The sequence below is a fragment of the Sus scrofa genome, chromosome 13 (assembly GCF_054392235.1).
Source record: "Sus scrofa isolate SSC_HxYL_T2T_F1_AM1 chromosome 13, Sscrofa_HxYL_maternal_Yorkshire_Landrace_v2.0, whole genome shotgun sequence".
Taxonomy (NCBI): Eukaryota; Metazoa; Chordata; class Mammalia; order Artiodactyla; family Suidae; genus Sus; species Sus scrofa.
The window spans coordinates 172,834,867-172,854,566 of NC_139395.1; the positions used below are offsets into that span (position 1 = coordinate 172,834,867).

Genomic DNA, 19,700 nt, shown 5'->3' on the forward strand with positions numbered 1-19,700 from the left:
ATCTTATGTTAATACAGTACAGTCACAACTTCTGAACAAATAGTGATATGATATTAACTGATGTCCATACTGTCCTTCATTTTCATGTAAGATCTTGTGCTATTCCAGGGTCCAGTGCAGGACACCACATCACACTAGTCCACATAGATTCTTATAGGCCCATCTCCCAGATTTTCCTTAGTTTTGATGGCCTTAATGGTTTGGAGGAGTTCTGGTTAGGTATTTTGTAGAATGTCCTTCAATTTAGTTTTGCTGGAAGTTTTTCTTATTTAGTAGACTGGGGCTTGGGGGATAAGGAGATCTATTACTTTTTTTAAAAATTACAAGGAAAATAAGCAAAAGAAAAGTTAAATCACTGCTAAATATTCTTCCCTTTGAGAGTCCAACTCTTCTGCTTCACCCTTCGAACAGCAGCTATCGGTAGCCTTGTTTTTCCACCACACTGCTCTGTGCCGGCAAGAACAGTGACGATACCGTGTTTGGGAAACACTGCTCCACTGGGTTTCCTTTCAAATCACTAAGCTTCTTCTGCCAGTTTTGAAGATGTCACTTTCTTGACCTTATTGGAAGGTGTCAGTAAATGACAGCAAGGATACAGCTGCCCACCTTGGCCAATGTGCTATGCCATTGACTATAAAATGCATTTGAGAGACTGGAAAACCTGAGAGTAAAAGAATGTCTTATAGCCAATGAAATACAGCATTCTGTATTTTTAATATGTCATTTCCTATAAAACAGCTTTATATTGGATATTGTCAAATTACCATTTGGGGTTAAGACATGACTATGTTGATTTTATGTCTCCAAGTGAAAACCAGTTGACTCCCACCTGCTAGATTAGTAAAAAGTCAAATAAATTTCTTAGGACTCTATTGTTGCTCCTCCCCCCCATTTTTCAAAATCCCAAGAAGCTGGTATAGTCCCATTGGAGGCCCATCCAACTTCCACATGCCGAGTGGCTACTTTCCATTCAGGGTCCCTTGCTTGCATGGAGTCTTCTCTTGGGCTTGAGATCCAGGGCCTGCTGGCCAGTCTCCACATAGGTGGCACAGCTGCTCAGAGGAGCTACTTCTGTGAACAGCTCTCTGGCTGGACGAAGAGATCTATTACTTTTTTAAAAAAGTGTTCTCCTGTGTTCTCCTTGGTGGGTTTCTAGGGCGGCAGCTCAAATGTCTCACTCTCCATCCCAAAGCATCTTAGGATGCCGTCTACGTCCAGAGGGCAGGGGAGGTTCCCGCCTCCACTGGGGACTTGGATGGACTGAGGATTAAGCCCCAATGTTGTTTTTAAACCTCCAGATCATAGTAGAAATAATCTGGCCTTTTTTCTTTTTTTTTTTTTTTTTTGCCATTTCTTGGGCCAGTCCTGCACACATGGAGGTTCCCAGGCTAGGGGTCCAATCAGAGCTGTAGCGACCGGCCTACACCAGAGTCACAGCAATGCAGGATCCGAGCTGTGTCTGCAACCTACACCACAGATCTTGGGAACGCTGGATCCTCAACCCACTGAGCAAGGCCAGGGACCAAACCCACAACCCCATGGTTCTAGTCAGATTCGTTAACCACTGAGCCGCAATGGGAACTCCTGGCCTCTTTTTTTTTTTTAATCCAAAATAAACCTAATTACTGGCAAAAGGGGTTTATTGACTATCTTACACAAAGTTGCCCAGAAATTCATTTCAATCTTGAAAATTCTCTCCTGGACACAAAGAGTGTCTGAAATGATGTCCACCTTTTCTGATTAGGTTTGAAGGGACCCAGATCTTTAAAGCACAGTAGTATAAATACGCAGAGTGGTGCCTGGCCCTCTCCTGCCAGAGAAAACCCTCCCCACCCTCCACAGATGTGGCCTCTAACAAGACATCTGCAAGCCAGCTTTCTTTAGCTTAGAGAGAAGGTGGCTCTCTGTACATTATGATTTCAGGGACAGATCAAAGGAATTAGGAAGGGTGCTAGGCCGAAAGCTCCTCCCCATTGGTTACTTGATTCCATTTGTGTATTCAGTAGCTGATATATCCTCTTTTTATGTAATTAAAGTAGAATGGGTCATGAGTCCAGGTATTGTATTAACATGAATTCACTCATGCTAAGTTGTAAATTATTGGTTTTGTGCTTTTCTCTGAGAGCAAATGAAAATAAGATTGAAGAGGACAACCACATTCAGTAAAGTGAAAAGAGGCACCTTGAAGAGGGTAATGGAGAGTCCCCATTGTAGCTCAGGAGGTATCAAATCCAACTAGTATCCATGAGGATGTGGGTTTGATCCCTGGCCTCACTCAGTGGGTCAAGGGATCCAGCATTGCTGTGGGCCATGGTGTAGGTCAAAGACGGGGCTCAGATCCTGCGTGGCTATAGCTGTGGCTATGGCTGTAGCTCTGATTCAACCCTTAGCCTGGTGTGACTCTTAAAAAGCTAAAAAAAAAAAAAAAAAGGGTGGGAAATGGACATAGAAAATTGAGTCCTTCATGAGCAAGTCTGTTCTAACTCCCCCTTGTGGCAAGGCTGGTCCTATGTGTAAATATTCCAGGTATGCTTCCAATCCACTGCTTCGTTGTAGATATTCCCACATCACGGCAGTAAAAGAATATATAATATAGTCAGTTACATCATTCTCTATTTAACTAATCTCAGGTAGTCAATAAAAAATGCTGAAGCGGTCTATAAAAATAAAATCATAGAGTAACATTTAAAAATACATGCTAAAAAAAGGGACACAAAAATGAGGGTTGAATTTTCTGATAAATCCAGGGAGAATTATTCAACAGAAATGTATTTGTGTGATCCTGCACTTTTAAAAAACATGGTTCAGGTATTTTACAATGCATTTTATCATATTGAGGGGGCATTCTATTAAATCCATATTAATTAAGAATTGATGTCAGATTTTGTCAAATGCCTTTTCAGCACTTGTGAAAATTGGAACTTATTTTGTCCTTGCATTACCTTCATGAAAAAAACTACACTTGGCTATAATGTATTATTTATCATGTGCTACCAGAATCATCCTGTCAGCATATTTTATAGGATTGTTTGCATTGATATTTCTGAGCAAATATTGTCACTGAAAAAATTTCAGTGACACTTAATAAAAATGGTAAGAGACTTTATTCAAGGGGCTGAGGGTTCTCGAGATAAGTATAGGGACCACTGCAGGGGGATCTTATAGTGGGGGAAAGAGAGTTGTCTCAACTCCAAATATAACAAGGAAAAATGGGAATTATAGCCAAGGAGCAGAGTGGGAGTGAGTGAATAGAAAACTACTAAGAGAAGACATCAGGGCTCAGGGAGGATTCTGGCTAACCTGACACACCAGGCTTCTTGACAGAGGCAGGCCAGGGTGATCAGATATCTTCTGTGAGGTGGTGGAGGTTGAGGAACCTGACCTGGTACCAGTGTCATCAGGTATGGAAGGTGGGGGATGCTGGCTAAACCATCTCAGCAAGACTCTGGGTAAAATTGGACAATGCAGAGATGAACACAGAAGCACAAATCAGGGCTTTGTTGAGCAAGAGTTGAAAAGAGCCTGATTAGAGTTGGTCAAGAGAATATTTTTCAAGATGGTGTGTAATTTTCTTTTTTTTTAATTGTGAAAGTTTTGTATTTTAAAATATTTGGTGCTTGCTCTTAAAAAAAAAACACACAGTTTTGAACATTTTTCCTTTTTTTTTTTTTTTTGCTTTTTACGGTCATGCATGCAGCATATGGCAGCTCCCAGACTAGGGGTCAAATCAGAGCTACATCTGCTAACCTATGCCACAGCCATAGCAGCACAAGATCCAAGCTGCATATACAACCTACACCATAGCTCACAGCAATGCCAGATCCTTATCCCACTGATTGAGGCCAGGATTGAACCTGCCTCCTCATGGATAATAGTCGGATTCATTTGCTCTGTGCCACAATGGGAACTGCCAGAACATTTTCTTTTTTAATACATCCTCAAGGCTCTTAGGACACCAACTTATGCTTTTAAGAAATCATCATCATCATGATAGCTAACATTAAACTAGCATTTTCTATAGTTAATCATCACTTAAAACCCCATGAGCCCCGGTACTATGATTTTTTCCCCATCTTCCATGTAAGGAAACTAGGTACACTGATGTTAAGTACTTTTCTTGTCTAGTAAGTAGCTGAGCGGGATTTGATTACTGGCTCCAGAATCCCTGCTCTAATGCCCAGAAATTTAGTTTGACATGAAACCAAATTGTTAAAGAATATGTCAGGGTAAATTAAATGTTTTCATTTTCTCATGCCCTTTACCTGATTTTCCTTAGGATCATCTTGATTTAGTTTTTTAACTCAATGAATTCTAGCATATTTATAGTTGTACAATGATCATCACAACCCAATTTTCTTGGCTTGTTTGTCTTGTGGAAACTTGCATAGCGGGGAAAAAACCTCACTACAACAGTATTCTAAAGCAGTGTGCCTTGCAAGACAGGTGGCCCCTAATAAAAATGTGAGGAATAGATATATTGAGCAGAGAAATTATTGAAGGATTATTTGTGTTACCAAAAAAATCTAGGTCTTTATAAAGGATTTCAAATGTAGATTTCCTTGAACAGGAGGCTGTTCCTATCTTCTACCATAAAGGCATTTAAAATATGACGCAAATTAGATTTAATTACCTGAAGCATTGTATAGGTTTAATTGTCAGGAATGGAAAGTTTGTCAAGGTCACTGCATTCTATACAAATTTTCTTGAAATTTCTTAATAGTATACATTATGTAAATAAAGTAGCAGACTTTGGTTTGGGTTGCTAAAATTTCTGATCAGGTTACAGGGCATATATTTTCATTATGCTCCAAAACCTCGAAGAATTTCATAGTGCAGAACAGTAATAGCAATCTTGTTTTTCAGTTGTTTTATTTTTCCATGTCTGTGTTCCCAATTGAGTGCAAAGACTGCTGAATTACATGAATTTGGAAGTTTTTAATGAGCAGTGAGAGCCAGCATATGCACCCAAGTCCTGACATCTGTTCCAATTTGTAATTGGCTGTAACAGCCTTTGCTTTATACAAAATGACTGATCATAACAAAAATGACTTGTAAATTGCTCCTATAACCATATGTCTTGGATCGTGGCACTATCTTTGGCTTCTATGTTTATTATTTTTCTAGTATTTCAGGTTTTTTTTTTTTTAAAAGCACTGAGGCATGGTTGAATTAATGTGTATCAAGGAAGGAAATAAAAAGCTAACTCTAAGAGACTCTGCAACAGTGAGAATAACTTTATAAAAAGGGGGTTTAACTTTGTTTTCTAGAAATAAATTCCAAAGTTGTGTTAAAAGGGTATTTGGTGGACAAGATAGCTACATAATTTTCAAGGCCAAGTGCAAAAAATTACACAAGGTCCATGATTCAAAAACCAAGAAAAAGGTGTCATTAAAAGTGCTAACATATATAGTTTTTTCTTCCACAGTTTCTCTCTTTACTTGTCATGGTACTATTTTATTTACTATTTCATGTCATTTAAATAAAGAAAAATCAAAAGTTTAAATTATGAGAATAAATTTTGCCATTTATCTTTATATTGTGCAAGGCTAAGTGCTTTTAACTCCTGAGCAAAATCACTGGAATTATAGTTTGTACTTTGTAGTTCATACATGCATGTGTATTTTATTCTTACCACACTAGCAAAACTCAAAACTCAACTTTTTGATATTTGCACATTGTGCTAATACTCTCTGCCTTCCACTTACTCATGAGTGAGGGAGAACAAGAAAGAAGAGGAACCAGGGATTACTCTAGCTTTCCATTACCCTGTATGTTATAATTTTCAGTGTAGGTGGCTGGCTAAGCCAGGAAAGGAACATGAATAAGAAAAGACATGATAGGATTCTTTGGTCATTTTTGTTTCTGAAAATGCCACTGCCTTCTTTCTGCATTTCGTTGCAAGTTCTGGTTCAAATGGAACGTGTGATCTCACAGGCCCCTTCCACTGCCCCTTCCTCAGTCATAGATACAATATGCTTACCCTACTCAACCTTCGAGATTTACTGAACCCTCATGTGTCATGGGCCCTTTGGAATGCTGTGCTAATTGCCACTTTATGGCTAAATGTGAATGGAAGGAAATGAAGACATGCATTATTGTTGCTATCTCCTCTGCTCACACACATGTTCCATTGTCCTGTGAGACAGCTCTTAGAAAACACAAATCAAAGATAAAAGTAGGAAGAATTTCTAAATGGTGACAGCCAGGTATTAAACTGAGCCTGGGACCCTGTGTGACTGCACATATTGTTGACCCATAGAGCTGACCTACCCCGTGACCTCCTCTACAAACTGGCTGAGACTATTACTTGTCAAGTAGGATTGCCATGAAGAGTAATTACATTATATATGTAAAGTGCTTAGCAAGTATCCTATACATAAGAAAGTACTCCAATATATACATAGTAGTTTTTTAATACCTGTATTGTTCTATATCCCAAATAAAATCAGGAAATGGTTATTATATTCCTACTAGAAAACTTTAGGTTGAGCATTCCTTATATAAGCTCCACTAAACAAGATGTGCTTTGAATCACATGAAATTCTGAAACACAAAGAATGCTCCTTTATCTGCGTTAGGTCATTAGGCACCAATACTCACCTGAGGTCAGTTCAAGAGGTTACCTGGTTCACCTTTTGCAGTGGTAATTATTGCAGCAGGTTATAGCAAATAGGGCTGTGTGGGATGTCCAGGGAAAAGATAAAGCCTCGAGTCATTAAATGTATTGAATTGCCAGGGTGTCGTGGGCTGAGAATGAGGTCAGCCCTGTAAAGCCTTGGGCAGAGAAGGCCTCTGTTTCAAACACATGGAGGGAAGCTATTCAACTGGAAACAAAACCAAGATTTGAGGTCTACCTGAGCAAGTAGGCATGAATTCTGATCAACTACAGCATCCAAATGAAGTTTGGTGTAGAATGAGTTTCAAGATCTAAAATTACTGAAAAAATATTATAAATAATGTGTATCAGTCAATCAATTAATCCAGTAGAGCTGCTTGTAAGATGCTATTTTGAATGCCCAAAGTGGATTGGACTTATTTATATACTGTATTAATATACTGTACATCTAAACCAACCATTCATCTTGAAAACATTAATTTAAAAACATATTTGATAAATTATTAGCCCCTGATATGAGTGAGCATTTATCATTTAAATATAATGTCTTTTAAAATTTCATTTCAAGAGGCATATGAAAAAGTGTTCAACATCATTAATTATCAGAGAAATGGAAATCAAAACTACATTGAAATACCACTTCATATCTGTCAGAATGACCTTTATTACTACATCTACAAATAACAAATACCAGAGAAGGTATGGAGAAAAGGGAGCCCTCCTATACTGTTGGTGGGAATGCAAATTGGTACAGCCACTATGGAAAACAGTATACCTCAGAAAACTAAATATAGAACTACCATATGACCCAGCAGTCCCACTCCTGGGCATATATCCGGACAAAACTTTCCTTGAAAAATATACATGCACCCCTATGTTCATTGCAGCACTATTCACAATAGCCAAGACATAGAAACAACCTATTTCTAGTTTTTCTGAAGAACTGCCATACTGTTTTCCACAGTGCCTGCACTAGTTTACATTCTCACCAACAGTATAGGAGGGTTTCCTTTTCTATTTCCATTGCCTTGGGAGACTGACCTAAGGAAACATTCAAGTCAGAGGAACCTTTGCCTATGTTCTCCTCCAGGAGTTTTATGGTATTGTATCTTAGGTTTAAGTCTTTAAGCCATTTTGAGTTTATTTTTGTGCATGATGTGAGCGTGTGTTCTAACTTCACTGATTTACATGCAGCTGTCCAACTTTCCCGACACCACTTGCTAAACAGACTGTTCCCATTTTATATTCTTGCTTCCTTTTATATATTCAAAGATTAATTGACTGTAGGTGTGTGTGTTTCTAAAACCTAAGTATTTTGAAAGAGATTCTCTATTTTCCATTGGTATATTTTAGGTGACTTAAATCATGACTTTTTAAAAACATTGTTCATGAAAATGGTTGGATGCAATAATAGACCAAAAAATTGGTGAAAATGTGGCATGAAAACAGTATTTATCATGATTCTTTTAAGACTTCTCCCCCACTCCTGTCCATTGGGTTTTGAAAACCTGGATTTAATTTTCATTTTAAAAACTTAGTGGCCTGAACTATCCCAAGTATGAACTTTCCAAATTCCTGGGCCCTATCACGGGTGGGTGCTGTGGTTACAATGACGAAAGCTGGGGAACACTGAGTCAGGAACGGGCGTGTTGAATGCTGCTCCTTCTTGAAGAATCTCGCTAATAAATAATGTTACTGTTTTACAGATGCTGAGCCTAAATATCTCATAGTTGTGCGACCTGCTCCTCCTCCCAGTCAAAAGAAGTCATGCTCAGGTATTTTTTTTGTTGTTGTTATTTTTTTATTATTATTATTAACTTTAAAACATTGCCTTTTCATCTCTTTTCTACTCATGTAGACCAAGCACCTTGGGGATGCCTTAGGCATGGAGGTTAGAAGATGCTCAATGCCAGCAGGCCCCAGGTCAACAGATGACCCTGCTTGGGAAACAACATAGCTGGTGGGGGAGGCTCTTGGGGGCCTTACCAGCACCATCACGTCCAAACTGCAGGTGGAAGCAAATTACTGAACCTCTCTGTGCTTCCATTCTCTCACCTAGTAGGGTACTGGTGAAGATTAAATGATTCATGGATATGCAACACATAGGACAGGCTTGGCCCATGGCAGGTGCTGCTCCTGCTGGCCTGCCTCTGTTTTGCAGTGTGTGAACTCATACCTGCTGTTGTGTCTTTCTGGTTTTTAGGGCAGAATTTGATGTCTGACCTTTACTGAAGGGAGCTGTTTACATTTCAAAAGCACGACTCATTTACATGTGTTTTAAATAGGTTGGAACCTGAATTTTATTTATGCCTCTTCCTTCTAAATCTCTTGTATTTAGTCAAACATAGAAAAAAGGACTTTTTTGACAGCAGTACAACATCCATTTTCCCATGGCTAGGGAGACTTGGAACTGGAAAGTAGATACCACAGGTGGAAAAAAGTGGAAACATTTCTACATGACTAAAGGAAGGTTAAAATCCTAAGTTGTCCCAAAATCACCACTAAATTTCCTCTCAGATCAAATAAGCAAGCCCTTGCCTGTGGATATGCTTCTAACTGATGTGGTATCTTGCTAGCTCTGCAGATAGAGCTGATCACAACGCTTTGCTTTGCTTTTTCATGTTCAATGTGACCTGTCCTCAAAATTATTGTTTCCTAATCATATCTACCTTTCATAGTACACTGGATGTACCACAGAAGAAAAGGATCTTTTTTGCTATTTCTTTCCTAAAGGGTGGTGGGGAACATAACAGATACCACATATACTGAGCAAAGGGGTCCTCTGTACCTGTTTATATGGTCTCCTAGGTGTACTAGCCATGCCTGGTTACCAGAAATCAGTTGCCACAATCCCTTCCCCTCCTTCTGTTGGTTTCCACTTTTTCTTCTTCTTCTTTTTTTTTTGCCACACTTGGAGCATGCAGAAATTCCCCAGGCCATGGATTGAACCGCTGCCACAGCAGTTACCAGAGCCATAGCAGTGACAGCCTCAGGTCCTTAACCCACTGAGATACCAGGGAACTCCTGGTTTCCATTTCTTTAGAGAGCCAGTAAGTGGTAAAATGTTTTGAGAAATACAAATTCCTTTTATTAGCCTTCTATATTATCCCAAAGCTTGGGGGAAATTTCAGTCAATACTTACAACTTATTAATGATAGTTGTCTAGGCAGCTTTCCATATACTTTAAAAGAAATGTACTCTCAGTATTACAAGACATTTCAAAAAATTTAATAATAAAGTCAGGCAGCATGAGTACAGTTCTATGGGATTCTGGCTTCACAGTTACTGAATTTTTCTTAATACAAATATTATAAAGCAAATACACTAAAATAAGGAAAGTCAAGAGTGATTACAAGTTAGCATTTTATAACTTCGTTTCCTTTCATTTTGTGGCTTCTGTGACACTGGCCTTAGAGATGATTTTTCACTGTGTAATGACCAACTCAGGAAATTGTTTCATCTTTCTCAGGATATAATACCCCACCTTTCCTTTCAGGCAACGGATATAATTTTTGTTTTTGTGATCTGCATTTGAGAGTGATGTAATAAGTAATGGATTACCTTCTATTCACTTTACATTTGTATTTGCCATATAAATTTTAACTATTTAATCATTTTCAAATTAAGATCCAAATTTAGTGAAATAATTATTTGATGGTCATGTAAAATTCAGCTTCCTGGGGGAAATGTATCTTTTTTCTCTAAGTGGCATTTCCTCATACATTGTGAACTAAGTCAGTGATGTAGTAAAAAGAAAACTAGATTACAATTCAGGAGACCTGCATTCGAGTCTTAACCTTGCTTTCATTGTGACCTTGAATGCCCTTGAACTACTTTGGGCCTTATTTTTATCTATCTATTCAGACAGTTGTACTATGTTAGTGAAAATAAACTCAGGGGTGGGAAAAGCCATATCAGATTCACCACCGGGCTTTTTTAAACTACATGTGTGCCCTGACATTATCTCAGATTCTGCTCTGCCCTCCTTGAGAGCCAGACTTGAACCCTTTGACTCACAGTTATATAAAGTACTATCACAGGTACAACTGGAAAAATTTACAGAGAAGTATAATTGCATGTATGCAAACAACTAATAACCATCCTTGAGAATTGTTTAAAATATTTTTTAAAAGATTACCTATGGAGTTCCCATTGTGGCTCAACAATAACAAACCCGACTAGTATCCATTAGGATGCAGGTTTGATCCCTGGACTCACTCAGTGGGTTAAGGATCCAGCACTGCCATGAGCCCTGGTGTAGGTCACAGACATGGCCCAGATCCTGTGTTGCTGTGGCTGTAGTATAGGCTGGCAGCTGCAGTTCCGATTTGACCCCTAGCCTGGGAACTTCCATATACTGCTGGTATGGCCCTAAAACTCAAAAAAAAAAAAAAAAAAAAAAAAAATCCTATGTCACAGCAAAGTAATTTGCCACTGCTCAGTTATCTTTAGTCTGGTCTCAGAGGGCTTTTCCACCAGAATAACAATTTATACAATTTAAATCTAACAGAAGCAATAAGCATGGCACAATTTTCAAGGGCATTTAGTTGAAATAACCTCAGCTAAGCTTGTATAAGGGGTACCCTCCCACCCACCTTGTAATAGTTGCAGGCCATTTATTCTGTTTGGTTCCTACTGCAGTAGATAACTGCAACAAAATTATTTTTACAGCAAATATAAACACATAGTCTCATGAAATGAAAGAGGGAATTAATGGAAATACAAAATATCCATGTTTCATGTAAGTTATGCCTAGTTTTATTAGGTCCTACTGCATTTTTAATTAATTAATCCTTTTGGATTTTTATTTACCCAGATTTTTTGTTTATGTGCCAATATTGGTGTCTGTGGTTGAGAATCTTTCCTCTTTTTCACTGTCCTCCCATTCCTAAAGCTTCAAATATTTTTGAGAAGGCAAATGTCTGCACTCCACCCCATGATGCTTGAAAGAATCTACAGTGGTTTCTCAGCATCCGTCTTCGCCTTCGCATTGCCCAAATCCTATTATTTTCATCAAAACAACTGTGCTTCCTGTATTATTTCTACTCTTTTAGCATCATTAAAAATGTGTGTACCTTTTCCATTTAGACACCTACTCTAAAAACAAAAATAGGCTTATCGGCATGATCTGATGAGGGATTTTTAAACTTGAAAATAAAAAATTTTGAAGAATTTAACTAATATTATAGATGGTAAACTTTATTTTCTCTTCTGTGACATTAATTTCACACTAATTCACAGTCTCAGGGAAAAAATAAGCACACTTTTGTCTGTAAAAGAAAAGAAATGAGTGTATGTATACCTATATGTGTTTGCATGTGTGTTTATTTCACTGGTAATAGCCAAGACCTACATATGCCTCCCTAACCCAAAAGAAAATAAAAACTAGGAAGAGATACATTTTATATGCATACACACACATGTAAATCTCAGAGTATTTCATTTGAGTCATGCTTCAATTCATGGACAAAACATCACTAACATTTGTGCACTATATGAAAAGGAAATGAATGCTTTCACATTCTTCATCATCTTGCTAAATCATCTTTACCCAAATCATGGAAAATACACTAAATATTACCAGAGTTAAACTGTCCATTACCTCCATAGGTAAAACACGGTCTCGCAAGCCTCTCCAGCTGGTAGTTGGCACTCTGACACCAAGCTCAGTCTTCCTGTCTTGGGGCTTCCTCATCAACCCTCAGCATGACTGGACATTGCCAAGTCAGTGTCCCAATGACAGGTAAGTCACCATAATGGAAGATTTTGGTTTTTATCTGAAAATTGGCACCTTCTTTCAATAGTATCTACACATGCTTTAGGAAGAATGTATAAATATCAGGTGCATCAGTATTTACAGATCACCTATTAGCTGCAGAGCCTGTTCTAGGTATGGAGGGAATGGGCCCTACCCTTTAGGGAGTTATCATCTACCTCAATAGAAAACATATACAAGTATTTTTTCTTTCCAAAGAACAAACTAGAATGGAAAATAAGCCAAATAGCAAATGAGGTTTTCAGTGATACTAAAAGCTCAGAGGATGAGGCCAAAAGCAGTCAGGAAAGACTGTTAAAAGTTGCAGGAGTTCCCTGGTGGCTCAGTGGGTTAAGGATCTGGTATTGTCACTACTGTGGTTCAGGTGCATTTCCTGGCCGGGGAACTTCCACATGCAGGGGTGTGGCCAAAAAAAGTTGTCAATATTGGTCTTTGGTTTCAAAAGGGTGGAAAAGGCAACTGGAAAAATGCTAAAAGCAGTCGTTCTCTCTCGACGTGGTCCCCAAACCAAGCAGCATCAGCACCAGCATCATTTGGGAACTTGTCAAAAATGGAAATTCTCGGGTCTTCGGACCTACTGAATGAGAAATTCCCAGGGAGGGGCCAAGTTATTTGTGTTTTAACAAGTCCTCCTGTTGATCCTGATTCCCACCTAATTTGAGGGATCACTGGCTTAGAAAACTGGAGCGACACTTAACAAGAAGAGTTGTAGATAGAGAAAAACACAGTTGGAAATGAAGCTACCATCTTTTTTGACAGAACAAAATAAGAAATACCTATAAGTATTTATTTTTTAAAATTACTGCCATTCATCCATCCAACACATGTAGTTGCCATTGTCTTTGTGCTGGGTACTGTACTAAATACTGAACCATGATTCTGAATTGAGTATAAAATGATACTTGCTTATCATAAACATTTTCTACAGTAGCTTCAAAATTCAAAACTTTGCATCTGGCATTCAAAATTTGCAAACCTAGGCTTTTTTATTTCTAAAGTTTTTTTTCATTTTAAATACTTGGTGATTTTTAAATTTTAAAAGTTGTTTCATTCCCTTTTTAAATAAAAACTTTGTTATTGAGATATAATTTAAACCCAGTAAAATGCATAAATCTTAGATGTTTAGTTTAATCAGTTATGAAAAAATGTGTAACCATGTACCAACCTATGAAGAAATAAAACATTTTCATGACTCCAGAAAGTGCTAGAAAGTTTGTCTACTTTGGAATTCCATATAAACAGAATCATATAGTATGTTCTCTTTTTGTTTCTTTTTATTTAGCATGTTTTTGAGATTCATCCATGACATTACAAATATCAATTGTCCATTCCTTTTCTATTCCTGAGTAGTCTTACATTAAGTGAATATTTCACAATTTATGATCCATTTTCCTGCTGGTGTACACTTGAATTGTGTTTAGCTTTTTATCATTCTGAATATACCTTTTATAAACAATTTTGTATAAGACTCTTATGGACATATCTTTTACTTCCTCTTAGAAATACTAGAAGGAGAACTGCTATGTCACAGGGAAAATAAGTATTTGATTGGGGGGAAGGGCAGTGGGGCTTAATTTTTCCAAAATTCCCACAAGCAACATGTGCAAGTTCTGGTTGCTCCACATCCTCATCAGCATTTCATGTCATCAATATTTTTCATCTCAGTCATTCTACTATAGTCATATCTCATTGATGTTTTTATATACATTTCCTTTGTACTAAAGATACTGAAAATTTTCCATGTGCTTTTTGACCATATATCCATTTTCTGTAGTGTTGGATTTCTTATTTGTCTAAATTGGATGGAAATAGAAAGAGCTTTAAAAATTTTTTGTAAGTTCTCAACTTAAGAAAGGAAAAAAATTAAATTTTCTTTCATATACCCATAGTTCTGAAGGAAGAAACTCTTGGAAAAAGGCATGTAGAAATATGCCAAAACCACGTTTTTTGAAAAGTAATGCTGAGCTGTTTGAAAGAACCTGAAATATTCCATATTTCACTCACTGCTAAACCCTTGACTTAGTTTAGAAAGTGAACTCTTCAAAGAACCTGCTTTCTTGTGATAACTCCAGTTTCTAATAGTGTAGTCCAGGGTTCCAGTGCTAAGAAAACAAATGTTTATGGGTTTCTTTCTTTTTCCTTTTCGTATTTGTAGTCTTCTTATTAAGAAAGAAAAAAGGGGGCAGGGGAAGAAGGGAGGGAAGGGCATGGGAAGGAAGAAAGGAAGGGAGGAAGGAGATTCAATACACTTGTAATAAAATGTAGTTCATTTTATTCAACTTGCTTGATAAATTCATGAGGTTCGGTAACTCACAAATATGTATAGCATATAATTTGATATGATTTCCTCCCCTGTCCTCAAACCTTTCCTTCAATTTCACTTGGTCCTGTGGAACCCTCCATGAAAGAACTTACCTGATGACTGACTCTAGTTGATAGCTGTTGCCATGTTTCAACAACACAAGCAGATAATAAATGTGCAGAAGGTAGGCGAACAGACGGCAAGATGGAGCTAGAATTTTACCCAAGGCATTTGACTTGAAAGCCCAAGCTACTCAGACCATGGGTGGACTTCACCCCCTCCTCCTTGCCCAAACATCCTGGCTCTGCTCTTCTCATCAAATAGAAGGAGTCACGCCCATCAAACCACAATATTTAAAGTCAATAATTCCACCTAGAATGAAGTTTTTTTTTTTAAAAAAAAGATTCAATAGAAACATGTCAAGATGTTTGCCAACTTTCAAACCTGAGTGTGTCGGAAGATCAAGGTATCCTTGACAGAAACAGGGAACTGTTAGGACACGACTAAAAGGGAAGAATTAAACAGTAATGACAAAAAGAAGCATTTGAAGTAAATTTTATTTACTCATGCCTCCTTTCTCCCTAGATAGAACAGCTAATAAAGAGCTGACATTTTAAAGTCTTTGTGGTATTTGAGAAAAAATAATAGTCCTTATTTAAAAGCTCTGGAAATACTGTACAGATTATAAGCACGCAAATAAATCCACCATAACAACTCTCAATTACTGTAATTAGAAGCAGACTTGGAGAATTCCACCCTCATATGATTATGCAGATGATTTTTTTTTTTTTTTTTTTTTAGAATTCAGAGTAATCCCATAGGTTAGGATAAGCCATGATAGTTATAGGAAATGATTCCTTCTTGAAAATTGGAAGGTTAATTACAGCTCAAGTTTTCTTTCAGAAGTATATTCTGACAAATATTGGAATCTGAATGCCCATGGCTTGCTGCAGGAACACCAACTGGTGTCCTTTTAATTAATTTAACTCTAATATTTGGCACCATGTGTAAAGTTTCTGATTGAAAAAAAAAATCGTTTCACTTTGGTTTGTATAGCTTCATTTATCCTATGCAAATGCAAATAATTTATTGGAAAAGTTTTTTTATATTATACCTTGAGTTTTGGCTTTATAATCAAAGTGCTTGTGTAGTGAGTTTTCATTGAGAAAACCTTTGGGGTTTTTTGTTTTATTTATTTTAAGCTTGGAAATATTACTGAAAGTTCACTTCATCCTTTGTGATATGTTTCCATAGGATCCGAATGGATCTGCCATGTTTTTATATCCTTTTCTGAGTTTACATTGAAGAGTAAATGTACTTAATTTATAGTTTTTTATTCTTAATGGGCTCTGAAGAGAAGAATGTACACATTTGTCTTGAATCTATCAAAGGTCAAAAGAATGCTTTCCAAATTGGCCCAGATCAAGGGTAAAACCACAATTTATTTCACCATTAATAGCATATTTTTTCCTTCCCACATTTCCAACTTGTTAAAATGTTCAAGATTGCTTTAGTTCTCATTCCTTTGCCAACTTATTAAAGCTTTATGATTCGTTTAGAAATCATTTTCACATTTTCTAACACTTTCACAGTGTAGTTACTTGCTCTTAATGTAGAATGAGGGCTCTCTTTTTCGACTGGTCCAGAGCTAACTCTAGCCTTTCTTTTTTTAGTCCCAAGTTTCTAAGAAGCAAATATTTTCGATGTCTGGGATTTCTCACTTGACTGAGACCAGTGCCTCATTACCTATTTGTCTTGCCATGTAAATTTTAACCTCTGTGAGGACAGAGACCATGGGTATCCTAACCACCATTGCCTCCCTAGTCCCTGGGCCAGTATCTGGCACATAGTAAGGCTTTGGCAAATATATGCCAAGTGAATAAACAGTGAAATGTCAGCATTTTCACTTTTGTGTCTCACCATTACTTCAAACTTATGACAAAATGGGACTTAAACTTTTCTCTTGAAATATTAGTTCCTTTGTCTTATTACTCTCTGAAGTACCATCATTCTTCCACTCTTCCTCATTTGAAACTTCATTTTTTACTTTTCATTTTCTATAGCTATTGAGGCTCTAAATTATGTTGGCTTTGCCTTTGAGAAGTACCCACATCAGTACCTTTATTTTCTACATCTCCATTTCCACATCAATGATTCCCATCCAGGCACTCCTTACATTACCCTGCATCCTGGGAATACAGGCTACTGTCTCTGTCTCTTTTCCTTTCCTAGTCCATCCTGGCTTCTGCAGTACTGAAGAAATGTAGGCTGTCTGCCATCAGTTCACTCTTTCTTCATCCAGGTTTGTCTTTACCTCTCTTCTGTTCTTACCAAGGAACACATTTCTGACTTTAGAGGGTGCTCTTCATCGCATCCTTCCCACACTCTGCCAGACCCTGCTCGTCTACATTTGCCTCTTTCCTGATATTGGTACCCTGCCTCTTGATTGTAAACAAGCTCAAGATTTTCCTCCCTGCAGACATCTTCTCAGTCTCTTCTCTGAATTCCAAAACTTCTCAGACTAATCTGCTCTCATATTTTTTATTTTATTCTACCCTCACCATCCTCATTCCTTTTTGCTGGCTTCCATCCTCTTTTTATCATTCCATTGGAACTTCTCTTGATGACCATCAATGGTCAATTAATTACCAGCTCCAGTAGAGTTTTCTCACTTCTCATCCTTTTAAATCTTTCTCTTGATGTTTTTAGCCATCCTCCCATTCTTGAACTCTTGTTTCTTGGAAAATTCTATTTAGATTTCCCTCTACCCTCTTTCTTTTCTGCTTCCTTGTTATCTTGTATCTCAAATATGGAATAGAGATCTATCCTTGGATGTCTCACCTATGTATCCACCTTAACTCATCTATAAGACTTTTCTTCAACTCTCACCTCCATATAGAAGAGTGGTTCTCAAACTTTGATGTGCTTGTAAATCATGTTGGACGTACTGTTAAAAATACAGATTCTGATTCCATAGTCCTGAGGAAGAGCCTGAGGTTATGCATTCCTAAGAGCTCCTAGGAATTTCTGACATTGCTGTTCTATAGGGAATAGTAGGAGTGATAAGGATGTAAATGACTTTCAATACTGAACCTCTGACCTTGACCCAATTCCAGAGTTTTAAGAGTGTATTTTTAGTTGTCTGAGGAATATTTTCGTTAGAATGACTAAATAACAGTGTTCATCACCTTAAACTCAAACTGAACATGTTTACTCTCTTACTTTTTTTCTGTTTTTAATTACTCAATGAATTTTATTATATTTATAGTTGTACAACAATAATCACAACCAAATTTTATAGCATTTAGATCCCTAACCCTTAGTGCATCCCCCCATCCCTCAACCTGACTCATTTAGAAACCATAAGTTTTTCAATGTCCGTGAGTTAGTATCTGTTCTGCAAAGAAGTTCATTGTGTCCTTTTTTTAGATTCCACATGTAAGTGATTGCATTTGATGTTGGGGTCTCATTGTCTGACTGACTTCACACAGCATGATAATTTCTAGGTCCATCCCTATTGCTGCAAATGCCATTATTTCATTCCTTTTAGTGGCTGAGTAATACTCCATTGTGTATATGTACCACATCTTCTTGATCCACTCCTCTGTCGATGGACATTTAGGTTGTTTCCATGTCTTGGCTATTGTATAGAGTGCTGCAATGAACATGGGAGTACATGTATCTTTTCAAGACACAGTTTTCTCTGGATAGATGCCCAGGAGTGGGATTGCTAAATAAAATGGTAGTTATATTTTTATTTATTTATTTATTTACTTATTTATTGTCTTTTTTTTTGGCATTTCTTGGGCCACTCCCACGGCATATGGAGGTTCCCAGGCTAGGGGTCTAATCAGAGCTATAGCCACCAGCCTATGTCAGAGGCACAGCAACGCAGGATCCGAGCCGCGTCTGCAACCTACACCACAGCTCACGGCAACGCCGGATCGTTAACCCACTGAGCAAGGCCAGGGATCAAACCCGCAACCTCATGGTTCCTAGTCGGATTCGTTAACCACTGCGCTACGACGGGAACTCCGGTAGTTCTATTTTTAGTTTTCTGAGGAATCTCCATACTGTTTTCCACAGTGGTTGCACCACCTTTACAATCCCACCAACAGTTAATTGGGTTCCTTTTTCTCCACCACCTCTCTAGCACTTATTTTTTGTAGCCCTTTTGATGATGGCCATTCTGGCTGGTGTAAGGTGGTACCTCATAGTGGTCTCATTGTCTGACTGATTGATTTGCGTTTCTCTAATAATGAGTGATGTTGAACATCTTTTCAAGTGTTTTTTTGGCCATCTGTATGTGTTCTTTGGAGAATTGTCTGTTTAGATCTTCTGTCCATTTTTTGATGGGGTTGTTTGTTATTTGGTATGGAGCTGCAGAAGGCATTTGTAAATTTTGGAGATGAATCCCTTGTCAGTTGATTCATTCGCAAGTATTTTCTCCCACTCTGTCGTTGTCTTTTCATTTTGTATAGGGTTTCCTTTGCTGTGCAGAAACTTTTAAGTTTAATTAAGTCCCCTTTTTTTTTTGTTACTTCTTTGTTTTTACTGTCTTTACTCTAAGAGGTGGATCTGAGAAGATGTTGCTGTCGTTTATGTCAAGGAGTGTTTGGCCTATGTTTTCCTCTAAGAGTTTTATAGTATCTGGTCTTATATCTACGTCTTTAATCCATTTTGAGTTTATTTTTGTGTATGGTACTAGGAAGTGTTCTAATTTCATTCTTTTCCATGTGGCTGTCCAGTTTTCTCAGCACTACTTATTGAACGGCTGTCCTTTCTTACTGAAAGAAGTTCACTCTCTTACTAAAAGAACTCCTTTTCTATCACTTTAACTTCCCTCTTCTCAAGTTTGAATATTTGGTTTTAATTTTTACTTGTACTTTTCTTGGTACTCCTATCCTATGAGGAATCTAGTCTCATCATTTCGCAGAAATATAACTTTGATCTGTTCCTTCTTTTCCCCCTTCCTTCTGTTTCTTCCAGGATTCCATATGAGATGA

The 19,700-nt window shown here is 37.6% G+C and overlaps 1 protein-coding gene across 50 annotated transcripts in view; it reads left to right on the plus strand.

The window, feature by feature from the left end:
* ABI3BP (ABI family member 3 binding protein) overlaps positions 1-19,700 on the plus strand; it is a 277,985-nt gene that overhangs the window by 96,498 nt on the left and 161,787 nt on the right. For all 50 annotated transcript variants that reach the window (XM_084991540.1, XM_084991569.1, XM_084991544.1 and 47 more), the window contains exons 3-4: positions 8,323-8,391; positions 12,227-12,359. In XM_084991540.1, the coding sequence (XP_084847666.1) occupies positions 8,323-8,391; positions 12,227-12,359 (202 nt within the window). The remainder of the gene's footprint in view (positions 1-8,322; positions 8,392-12,226; positions 12,360-19,700) is intronic.